The sequence below is a fragment of the Centroberyx gerrardi genome, chromosome 23 (genome assembly GCF_048128805.1).
Source record: "Centroberyx gerrardi isolate f3 chromosome 23, fCenGer3.hap1.cur.20231027, whole genome shotgun sequence".
NCBI classification, from domain to species: Eukaryota; Metazoa; Chordata; class Actinopteri; order Beryciformes; family Berycidae; genus Centroberyx; species Centroberyx gerrardi.
In genome coordinates, this window is record NC_136019.1 from 2,600,190 (window position 1) to 2,613,128 (window position 12,939).

The following is a 12,939-nucleotide window of genomic DNA, read 5'->3' on the forward strand; positions in this document are numbered from 1 at the left end:
GTACCACCCAGGTTTACTTTACCACCCAGGCCTCCCATACCTCAGAGGCCTCCCGTGCCCCGCAGGCCTCCGGTAACACTGAGGTCTCCGATGCCACCCAGGCCTCCAGTACCACCCAGGCTTCCGGTACCACCCAGGCTTCCGGTACCACCCAGGTCTCTGATATCACCCAGGCCACCGGTACCACCCAGGTCTCCGGTACCACCCAGGGCACCGGTACCACCCAGGTCTCCAGTACCACCCAGGCCTCCCATACCCCAGATGCCTCCCATGCCCCGCAGGCCTCCGATATCACCCAGGCCTCCGGAACCACCCAGGTCTTCCGTACCTCAGAGGCCTCCAGTACCCTGCATGCCTCCGGTAACACCGAGGTCTCCGATGCCACCCAGGCCTCGGGTACCACCCAGGTCTCCGGTACCACCCAGGCCTCCGGAACCACCCAGGTCTCCCGTACATCAGAGGCCTCCAATGCCCTGCAGGCCTCCGGTAACACCGAGGTCTCCGATGCCACCCAGGCCTCGGGTACCACCCAGGTCTCCGGTACCACCCAGGTTTCTGTTACCACCCAGGCCTCCGGCACCACCCAAATCTCCCGTACCTCAGAGGCCTCCTGTGCCCCGCAGGCCTCCAGTACCACCCAGGTCTCCGATACCACCCAGGCCTCCGGTACCACCCAGGCCTCCGGTACCACCCAGGCCTCCGGTACTACACAGGTCTCCCATACCTCAGAGGCCTCCCGTGCCCCGCAGGCCTCTAGTACCACCCAGGTCTCCGGTACCACCCAGGTCTCCCGTACTTCAGAGGCCTCCCGTGCCCCACAGGCCTCCAGTACCTCAGAGGCCTCCAATGCCCTGCAGGCCTCCGGTAACACCGAGGTCTCCGATGCCACCCAGGCCTCCGGTAAAGATGACTTGACCCCAAAGGTGGAAGGCCACTCTGCACCTCCAAAAACAACCATTGATGATAACATTATGGATAAGGAACTCATTGAGTTGGCAAATAAACTCAGGGCTGTCATTGAAAGAGCCGAGTCAGTTATGGCTTCAGACAACTTGGCTCCAAATGATGAGGCGGCAGATGCCACTGTGGACTGCAGTGTGTCTAATACCCCTGACCTTCCTCCTAGCAACTTGGCCACAAACTGCCTTGGCAAAACCACCAGCAAGGCAGTTGAGTCAGATGACAGCCAAGTGAAGAAGCCCAGGGCAAAACAAGAGAGGGGGAGCAGAAGATTTTCTGGAGGACTCTGGAAAACCCACAGCAAGAGGGGGGAAAAGAAGACTTGCATCGAACAGGACGAAGATGATGCTTCAGACTCCTGCGATGAAGCCCACGGCAAGAGGGAAAAAAAGAAGAAGGGTATCAGGGGATTTTTCAGAGGCCTCTGGAAATCTCTGACCTGGACACCTGACATCAAAGACGACCATGAGGAAGTTTACTATGCTGCAGACTTCGCTTGGAACGTCCATGTTCAAGCCCCCAGCCAGAGGGCAAAAGCAAATATGTGCATCCAACAGCAAGATGCCAATGCTTCTGCCTTCAATGATCGAGCCCACAGCAAGTGGGCAAAAAAGAAGGCTAACCGAAGACTTTCTGGTGGACACTGGAAAACCCACAGCAAGTGGGCCAACAAGAAGACATGCATCGAACAGGAGGTGGACGATGACAAAGTTTACTTTGCTGCGGACTTCACTTGGAACGTCCATGTTCAAGCTCCCAGCCAGAGGGAGAAAACAAAGACCTGCATCACACAGGGAGATGACAATGCTTCGACCTTCAGCGATGAAGCCAAGAGGGCGAAGAAGAAGAAGGGCGTCAGCAGATTTTTCAGGAAATTTCTGTGCTGCATGCCTGACCCTGAACAGTAAGACCACTAAGTCACTGTTCAAGCTCCCAGCCAGAGGGAGAAACCAAAGAACTGCATCGCACAGGAATATGCCGATGCTTCGGCCTTCAGCGATGAAACCCAGCATAGAAGAGGATGATAACACCTACAGTGGAGATTAACATTATAGAATCACATCTAGCTCCATCTGTTTTCCTTTTCAAAATAAAAAAAATTAAATCTATATATTACTTTCTTGGTTATTTATTATACATGTAATTCATTAATTTGCTTAATTTACAACCTAGTGCACTACGATGGATCAATGAGACATCTTTAAAAAGTGATAATACAGCATTAAACTTTATTCCAAATATAATATAATATAATACAATACAATATAATATAATACAATATAATATAATGTTGAGTGTTTCAAAAGTATATATACATGTATTATTACATGTATACATGTATTCTATATTCATTATGTTCTTATTATATCTGTTATCACGCAGCTAATTATTACATTTAATGGGGACTATTTAACTTTTTCCATTACTGCGCACTGGTGGCAGTGACAAGGCAGAATCAGAGCGGGTGTAGTAGAAGGAAAACCACTCTCAGATTGGCCTGGTCGGCCAAAGGTGCTACTGGAGCCGCAATACCGTCACAAACAACACTTTCATGTTGATTTTTTAATTTGAGACCGCTTGGCCAATAAGCGTTGGTGAGCTATAATGCTGGGGGGGGGGGGAGATGTGTCAGAAAAAAAAATCTGTGGTCATGCAAGCTATGGTATTAGGAGATGCTGGAGCTGAATTCATTTCAAAACCACAAAAACATCTGATAGCTGCATATTCACATGAACAGGTTTAAGGTGTTTGCAGACTGTGCCATTTTGTCCATCTTAACTCTGTCACAGACACATTTTTCACATCTGGGAAAAATATTTTGTATTCAAAGATGGTTAGCGGTCTTTGTTCATTCGGGACAAGGTCAAGGACAGCCAATCCATGGAAAGGCTTCAATATTTAGCCTACAGTCTGACAGGCTGATTATCAAGATTTTACTTCTCTCCAATCATCTGACATAAAGTGAACGCAAAAGACGGTCACAATTGCACAGTCTGCAAAAAGCTTTAGCTATGTAGCCCCATTCACACCTAATCATTTTTTACTCATTTACACTTACTTACTTAAAATGATGGATTACATTCGTCTATGTAGCATTATGTCTCTGAGCAGTTTTTAATTGATTTTAAAAAACAATAGGAGCCTATGACTTCTGGGAGGTCGGACAAACCTGCAGTAGAACAGACAGTAGGTGCTTCTGACTGTGGCAAATACATCGGTGGGTTTATACTTTGCATGGGCATTAAAGCATCTATGTGTCATATTTCTGCTTTACTGAAGCATAATATGACAATAAATAAATATCAGCAGAGGTTCCCGAATAGTAGTAAGTGAAACAAACAGCCTGCAGAGATTTCTGCATTCAAACACACAGGAGCGGGCCGAGGTTGAAGGCCCTCCTACCACACCAAGGTCCATTCAAAAATCTGTAAATTGTTGTTGCCTTATTATTGGCAAAAAACACACATCGGAAAATATAACTTGAGACTTTATTAGTAATCAGTAGGGTGTTCTGGTAAATCCGGCAACAGCTTGAATTTTAACAGACCGGCCGGCGACTTACCTTTGAAATGTTCCAAATATTCACAGAGAACAGGAATCGTGGTCATGTCAGGATCCTAATCACGGCACACGCAAAGGTCTTGTGGTGACCTCTGCCCTTTTCAAAAGCACCAACGGCAACTCCAATCACCCATTAGAAACAGATATGACAATGAGAGAGAGAGCTAGAGAGAGAGAGAGAGAGAGAGAGACATAGGGGAGGAACAGGAGAGAGAGCGGGGGAAAGAGGAAAAAGATGGATGGAATGGGACGGGAGGATAGATGGCAAGATAGAGGGAATACACAGGCTGTCTGAGAGAGGTGGGGTGTGGCACTGAATGCACACACACACACACACACACACACACTTTGGAATATGTGAATATTACATATTTTTTCTTCTTTACAACCTCATTCATACTTGATGCCCCTCCAACTCAAATGACCTCCAATTGAACCTATACAAGAGACAGAGGCTGTAAATACTGTTTAACCTGGAGTGTCTTTACTGCTACCAGACCTACATCATTATTCACATCCTAACAAGTCTAGTGGAACTATTATACCATGTAAACTTTTGGCTAAAATGGTTCAAAACATCAATTACATGCCTAACACATCTTCCCCACTTAATTTTTCCACTGCAACATGCCTTGTAGTTCAGTGACCCTTGATTTCTAATGTAAGACAATATTTCAGAAATGTTTTCAGCTCTCTAAAACATCACCGGTAAACATCAGGTTTTGGTTTTGGTGGCTTCTTTCTAGAATCACTCTTTCACACCAACATTCAACAATCATACAGGGAGAAATGAAATCCATCGGAGAAGAGGAGAGAGACCAATTTCTACACTGACAGCAGCCTCAATAGACCACAGTGCAATGCAGCAACAAGACAGGTTGCATTTTGAGTAAGGGTTGACTCATTTTTTCATGTCTGGAAAAACTTGCTCTCTTGCTCTTATGCCATCACTATCAATATTGCTATTGCTCTCTGTAGGCCTCTTTCTCTTTTGTCAAAAGGCATTCTGGGAAATGTAGGAAATCCCTAACTGAAGTAGAAGTAGACGAGGCAGCTTGAGGGAAAGTGGGTTCACCAAAAAAAGTTAATTACAACACTTCAGAGGTGTGACCAAGTCAACTTTGCTTGAGTCTCAAGTCTTGAGGCACAAGTCTCAAGTCTAGACCTCAGTTGTTTAAAGCTAATAAAGTGTCCATATCATGACTTTAGAAAACATTTTTACCTGGAACATGAATCTGTGTCTCCCTGGTCTGGTTGATGTTCTGCTGTTGAACTCTACAGGTGAACCTGTTGGTGTTGGTCTTCTCCACAGTCACTCTGCTGCTGACAGTATAGAGGCCATCAGGACCTCTGACTGTCTCTGTAGGTCCAGCAGAGAGGATGTTTCCCTCACCGTCCAGCCAAAACACCTCAGGCTCTGGGTACCAGCCTTTAGATTCACACCCTAAAACCACTCCACTGCTGTCTTTGGTAATCTCAATGACGGGAGAGGAGACAGCACCTAATGATGAGTAAGAGGAGACATTTAAAACAATGGTTTCAGTAGAAATGGAATAACGATGCTTGGCACGGCATACAATTATCATCTGGATGAACAAAGATGAAGAAAACACGCACAATGATCATATGCCCACTTACCAACAACAAGCTGAACAATGGAGTCTCTATCCAATGAGGGAAGGAAGCATCTATATCTTCCCTCATCAGAGAGTTTCACTTTAGAGAGTTTCAGTGAAATGTCTCCGTGCTTCAGTTTGTCGATGACAGTGACGTTCTTCCCTCGTAGGACGGGTGTTTACTGAGCTCAAGTTCCTGACCATAATGCCACACATGTACAAATCCGGAGTCCAGGTCAGGTCTCGCTCTCATTCCAGTGTCATGGCAACAGCATCCATGGCAGGTTCCAGGTGGCATGGCAAAATGATGTCATCACCAACAATTGCCACTATTGGCTGAGATGGACCAATCACCTGAGGCTGACCTGCGAAGAAATAACTCTCATTACAATGCTGGCTTCTTTTTCTACTTATATGGAATGGAAATGAAAAGTGAAGTGCTGGTCATGGCTGCTGCATTTGCCGTAAAGTGATTGAAAACCTGTTTGAAATGTGGTGTTGTTTTGGACCTAAACCCCCCAGCCCCCTCCCCTTATTTCTGGACTTTCAAGGTTGGCAAGTAAGCCTAAAACCAGCAAGTGCCTGGAGAGCGAAACTGATGAACATGACATCAGATTGCGTCACCTCTTAAGAGTTTTGCTCTAACGTACTGTTGGTACAGAAATTGATAGTATGTACTTTAACAGCATTTATACATTATATTACATCTAAAGCCTAATCATGATTTTTTACCTGTGTTTGTGTGTAAATTACCTCCACAAGAGTGTATTAGAAGAAGAAGGACTACAGTGTGATGGAAAACCATGGCACTGAAGACTCTGAGCTGAGATTTAAGAGACAGTCCGTTCTTCAGCTGAAGCATCCCGGAATTCTGAAAATTGACATGAACCAGTTTCTAAATGTTGATTTCTAGGAAGAGAATATGGAAGAAAAAATGCTTTTTTAGTAATATTTATGAAAAATAATGAAATCCAAAATATCTCTTTAATCAGTCAAAAATGAAGTTCTTCTTGAAATGCTTTAAGATCTTCGTTCCTATCTGCCAACAATCATTCTGTAAGAATATTTTTTTTTGTTGTTGTTTTGTTTGTTGTTTTTTTTCTCAGAATTTAGAATGAAGCTCAGATTTTGAGAAAAGGGTAGTTTTGATTCTTCATAGTGCATCCATTTATTTGCATGCTTGTCTAGTAAAATGTCAAACTGTCAATGTACCTTCAGCATCTACATCCACCATGTTGAATAATGTAACAGGACATAAACTGCTCAACAGCTCCCCCTGCTGGCCGTTCCTTTATTTTAATTCAAGTTCAAAGACAGATTCAATATATTTTAATTACGCTTGTAGTGTGAATACAAACGTGGCCTGGCGAGCTGTTTCAACCTTGCAATTGTACAATATTGAATAACAGTAATAATAATAATAAAGTAATTTCCTCTACAGTATGTATGTCCTTCATTGTGTAATGTTTGAGAACTAGTTTCACTTTCATCTGTCGCCAAAGACAGTTAGTTGTGACTTTAAATTGTGTTTTGAAGCTGCCAGGTTTGTTGAATATATTACACTTATTATAACCCACTGTTTCTAAGTTACAATTCAAGTCCAATCGCTTCAATAAATTACTGACGCATAAACCCATAATATCCGACAGTTTGTGTTCAGAAAACAAAGGACTTTGTGCTCAACTGCTCAAAATAAACTGTACAGTCTGTTTTCAAAGTCAGTTAAGTGTTGTTGAAATTTTACATGATGAAATTATTTCATGCATATTTCGTATACAATTTTGCGCGCAATAAATGATGAAAAATAGTTGTGTTTGAGAGGAAATTGTAAAAACAGGCGACAACGTATTTGTTTTAATTAAAAAATAGGAAAAACATTAAGAATAAGAATTTAATTCATAAAAGCCTCCATACCTGTTGCACCATAGAGTCTCGTCACCACAGAGGAAAGTAGGCCGCGTGTCCAAAGTCCTCAAATAATAATAATAATTTAAAAAAAACGTACCTTCACCCTGGTCACATGTACTGGGCGGTAATGTGTGTTTACTTTGTGTTTTACTGTCTATCTGCTGTTGCTTATGTCTATTAGACTTCAGTCTATATTACTGTAAAGAGGTGCATAGCGTTGTAAGTGTGCATGTGTATTAGATGTTAGCCTGTAGCAACAGTGTTGGAATTGTGCACGTCTATCATAAATGAACACTGCTGTGGGTGTGCTTTTCAATTTGCTTATAGTTTAGGCCATATTACTGTAATAGGGTTCGACCAATATGGGCCAATACGGATATATTTTTGTATAGATCTTCTTATAGACAATATTTTGGCTGATATTCAGTATCTATATATTCTACCATTTTCTTGCCCTAAAACTACAAGTAGGCCTATTCACTGTTTCCCCCAGAATTCTTCTCCTCAGGGTGGAAAAGCCTCTGAAACAGCATTCAGAGCATCATGGGACACTAAAACTCTCCACTGAAACACAGACTGATGAAATTATTTTAGTGTCAGCAGCTCTTTAAGGCAGAGTGACCCACCACACCTGTTCAGTGGTAGAGAAACTCTGGGATACATTAGGCCTTTTGCAGAAAACATTATTGAACAATTAAATGAAAAATTAAAATGTGCAAAGAAGAAGCTGTGGTCAGGGAGGAACCTCCATCATATCAGAGGTGGACGACACTGACTGGCTGACATGTGATAAGCGCAAAAATGATTGTTTCTCTATTTCTTTATTACATGAGCGATAACAATATTTGTCTGTCGTCTTGGCAACCCAGGAAGAGGAAATGTTTATGAGATAGGTGATAGGTCTGCTGATTTACAGCAGGGGGCAGAGTAGGAGCTTTTATTCAAGCTCATAACATCTATCAACCCTTTGAGTGACTGTGTGTGTGTGTGTGTGTGTGTGTGTATGTGTGAGAGAGAGAGAGAGAGAGAGGGAGAGGAGGAGCAAGAAAAAGAGAGAGAGGGAGAAAGAGAAAAGTGTGTGTGAGAGAGAGAGAGATGGAAGGAGAGAAGAAAGGAAAGCATGATACCTGTAAATATTTCTCCAAAGCGCTGGATGCCCTGCAGAATGGAGTTTGGCCAGGTTGTCTACAGCAGTGGTTCTCAACGTGGGGTCCGGGGACCACCAGGGGTTCTTGAGGGGATTCCAGGGGGTCCCCAGCAAATTGAATTGTTACCATTATTTCATTTAAAAAAAGTTAATGCAATTAGAGAAGAATGATTATTATGATCGTAGTTTCACTGTTATCTGTCTATAATTTGCAGATAGTCATGGAATTCTGGACAAAATCATATTTACCAATAAAAATATTCTCAGATTTGAGTCCGATAGACAAAATCTCATCAAATGGGGGTCTGAGGCCATAATGTGGACTAAATTAGGGATCCGCGATATGAAAAAGGTTGAGAATCACTGGTCTACAGTATGTGTTGTCTGCATATATTTATGGAAAATATCCTACATAATGTCACCATGATGAGATGCCAAACCATCTTAAGATCAACTGTCACCCAGGTTACCAAACATGGAAACCTGGGTAGCAAGGTGACCTGGGGCCAGAGATGGTGCATAGGGGAGGACATGAAGCATATTAAATCAATGGGAGGAAAATGATCTTCTCTTCCTGTCTCCTCAGTGGGCGGAGCGGTCGCCGGTCCACACAGGAAAGTGTCACTCTCACAAGAATATAAAAGGCTCAAGCACTAGTCTCAGTCTTCATGGCGCTGACAGACAGAGCCCACGTGACAAAGGACCCAGGACCGGATGCCAGAGTCTTCGTCTCGATTCAAAAAAGTTAAAAGTTTCTGCTGGTGCTTACTGAGACCATCGCATGATCAAAAGGTCACTGGTTCTGTTGAAGAACCGCGGAGCAAGAGATTAAACCTAAATGCCTAAATGTAGCCTACTTGTTAACAAATATAGTGCAAAACTAACTGCGATGGGGCGGCTCTGGGGAGGTGTAGCGCGTAGAGAGACTTGTCCCTGTGTTAGCAAGCATCCGCCCTGCTAAAGTGCTCTTGAGCAAGACAAAACGCTCCAAGAAACTGTGATTATTTGTCTCCGGCCATTGAGGTTTAACTCAACCAGTCAGATTATTTCTTCCTCTAGAGCAGAACTATTTGTTAAACTAAAACCCCACTCTGTGGTTGTGTCAACAGCAGAAATAATCTCCACAGGAAGGGGAGGTTCTCACCTACATTAGATCTTAGCTGTTATTCAGTCTGATGCTCAGACAGTCAGCAGCAAGACAGCATGGAGGTTACAGCTCTCTGCCTCAGACTGTGTGAGTAGTGAGTCTCTCTTTCTATCTCTCTCTTTTCAAATCAGAAAAAACATATAAAAGAGGTTGTTTGAAGTTGAAAGCAATCAAAACACTGTGATCAATAAAAACGAGGCTTAGTAGCAGTTAGAAATGGTAGTGATAGCAACAAGATAATATTTTACAGATCCTACACAAATCATAAAGTAACTACTGTGTGGAATTGAAGAAATTCCTGTGTGTGAGTGAATATGTCACATTGATATAAACTGTATTTATTTACATTTACATTTTAGACCTCAGCACATTTAAGATCCATTGTGTCTTTGTCATGAGTCCCTGATGGAGGATTTCTGTAAAAAAAAAAAAACGTTGGTTTTTCTGTACCAATAAAGATGTTTTTAGAACATTCACCAGCCTCCAAGAGAAGCTGAATTTGTTCTTCCTTTCATTTACATTTTAATTACATTTTCTGCTGCTCAAATTTCTACATCAGTAACATTACAAGCAGCCAAGAGTCAGAGGTCACAGCAACTTGATGACAGATGTAACACCCCAGTGTCCCTAGAATGATAATTTAAGATAGAAAAGTGTGAGGTAAAACAGTGAGAGCCAGTTGGAACAGTTGAGTATTTTGTGAGTGAATTGTTTTTTTTAGCTAGCAGACATGTATCTACCTATAAAAGCGTCTATATGCAATGTACATCTATCCTCCTTTGTTTCTCCAGTGATGAATGTATTGCTGCTGCTGGTTGCACAAGTTCAGCATGGTTATTGTGCTCAGAAAGGTGGTAAGTAGCAATTCGTTTTCAAATGCTGACAGAGCAAACTATACATTACTTCTCTCCATGCCCACACCAAAAGCCTGACTGATTTAAATGTAAACCTTAACATCTATTACTGTTTCACAAGTGCTATATACCTAAATATCTGGTGTGTCTATCTGCATAATGTAAAATTGACGTCATTCCTTCATATTTGCAGTTAAACTTGAGTCGAGTTTTGCATTTTGTGAAGAGTTCAGTTCCAAAACATACAGGTTGAGAGCGGATGCTTCAGTCCAGCTTTGGTAAAAGTTACTTGTTTGAGTCAAGGGTAAAACAATACTACAAAGAAAGAAGCCACGGTTCTTTTTGTGTGCAAAAATTAAAGAAGCTTTTATTTTCTATGGGTAAGTTAAATGTTTTGGCATAGGTGCATTCATCAGTGGTTTTACAAAAGAAGAGTGCCATGGCTTCCTTTTTTCAAATTTTTATTCCATATATTACATATCCATTAATGAAAAGCACGACAAGTTCATCATTCAATATGTCACCAAGGCTTAAGTTACCTTTTATCTGTTAAAGGTACAGGTAGAGTCATTTGTTTTGATTTTGTGCTATTTATCATTTTGTTAGATGTTATGTTTTTCAAATAGGGGATATTTCCTTTAGGAGGTCTTAATTTAATTAGGGCTGCAGCTATCGATTATTTTAGTAATCGAGTATTCTACCGATTATTCCATCGATTAATCGAGTAATCGGATAAGAAATACTTTTGCTTTATTAAAGAGCAATAGTAAATATACAAAAGAGAAAAGCTGTCCGCACGAAGCTGTCCATACGACACTGTGATTTACTGAAAACGAGGTGAAATAATTATTATTATTGATATTTATTACTAGGCCTAAATATCATACAAGTTCATAAGACTGGCTAATGTACATTTATTTACTATGTTGAAGGGTTGCCCTACACCTGCTGACCCTACTCACTGCAATCAAACTAAACTGAATATACCTGCTGTATTGGACTGGTGCATTTTAGGCTCCAATTGCTACTTACACCACCTGATATTTTGCTTTCTGGGGTATTTTATGCATCACTGTGAGGGGAGTAGGTGTGTGTGTGTGTGTGTGCGTGTGTGTGTGTATGTGTGTGTGACTATCATAATAATAACATGAATGAAGCTCAGGCTTTCACAAATTGACTGCAGCATTTTATTTTCTGTGGTTATTTTCTTGAGCAAAACTTAGCTAACTTAGGGACATCATAACTAGCCACCATATTGATTTACGTTCTTAACTAGCCATTACATATAGCCATAATTAACGTGCATTCTTTACTAGCCTTCATCTCATCCCGTTTTAATATTAAGTGCTGACTCCGCCCACCCGGGCCAGTTTCGGGGTACGCCGGTAGCAATTACAAGTGGACCCTATCCTACAGTCCCTGCTCTCAGCGGAGGGAGGGAGCTACGCTGTGTGGGAAGCGCTGTGACCGTCAGACCTCTCTGGATTAGACAAGCAAGTAGAGAAAACCGGCATCAGCCGAACCAATTTATTGCCAAATACTTTGGGATTCAACACATTAACATTGCTTCCCATGGTCAGAAAAAGTCGGCAGATTTGTCGCTAGTCGCTTTTGAGAAATAAAGTCGCCAGGGGTGTCTGAAAAGTCGCTAAGTCTAGCGACAAAGTCGCCAAGTTGGCAACACTGGATCCGAAACTTTGGACACTTTCTGTCGTTTTCTCTGGCCTGTCTCTTCTCTTCGCCCCTCGCTATTTTCTCTTTCTCCAGCGCGTTGTGCAACAGTAATAATCATCCGTGCGAAACACTGAGTGTGTATATAGTTATATGGATTAAACGAAGCTTCGATGCAAAGAATTTGCATCGATGATTTTTAGTAATCAAGTTACTCGAGTTTCTCGAGGAATCGTTTCAGCCCTAAATTTAATGTCTCTCTTTCTCTCTGTTTCTCTCTCTCAGATCCTCGTATTGTTCCTGACAGACTGCAGTTCTTTGAATACACGTCTGTCTCTTTTAAGTGTGAGGGGTTTGATGGTTCGACTGGATGGAGAGTTATGAGGAAGACCAAGGGAATAATTATTGCATGTCATAATAACTGGGAGGCATCAAAAGGGTCGTCCTGCACCATTAAAACTGCCTTTCCAGTAGACAGTGGAGAATACTGGTGTGAGGCTGGAAAGGGAGAGAGAAGCAACACTGTCAACATCGCTGTCACCGGTATGTTTATAGTAACTGAAGAGTTCAATTCCAAAAACGCTATATATCCATTAAAAAATAAATAAATAAAAGTCATTACCTGAGGTCCATCATTCAGTATCTCTAAAATATAAAGAATTCAGTCTGTAGAGGTGTGATCATTTTGTAAAGCAAGTACTTAAATTACCTATTATTTAAAAATACCACGATCTGTTTTAACCTTTTCTAGCAGTCGTTTCACTCTTAAGCTACAACTCACCACTATTATAAAGTAACAGAGGAATACAAATATAAAAGGAAAATAAAAATAAATAAAAGTTGTAAAATGGATGTTTTGCTTCATACTGTATGACTGTTTTTAACCTCAGCTAAAAGCCAGGTTAAAAAGGTGTTTTCAGGACTTTAGAGCCAGTTACGGAAAAAGGAGCCATTTTGGCCTTGAGTGAATTCACATGTTGAGGGTGGGAACTATATTCTTATGCTTATATTCATGTGGCTGTATTTTGACAATATATATAGCTTTTTTTCACTCCCTGTGGCTGATTATCTGAT

At 41.8% G+C, this 12,939-nt stretch overlaps 1 protein-coding gene across 1 annotated transcript; it reads right to left on the reverse strand.

The window, feature by feature from the left end:
• Positions 1-3,569: 3,569 nt before the first annotated feature.
• LOC144537899 (butyrophilin subfamily 1 member A1-like) lies at positions 3,570-6,372 on the reverse strand. Its single transcript, XM_078281811.1, is given in 6 exon segments — positions 3,570-3,686; positions 4,745-5,023; positions 5,161-5,286; positions 5,289-5,391; positions 5,394-5,503; positions 6,351-6,372. Coding segments are annotated over 6 exon segments (678 nt in total). The 3' UTR covers positions 3,570-3,648.
• Between the last annotated feature and the right edge of the window lie 6,567 nt (positions 6,373-12,939).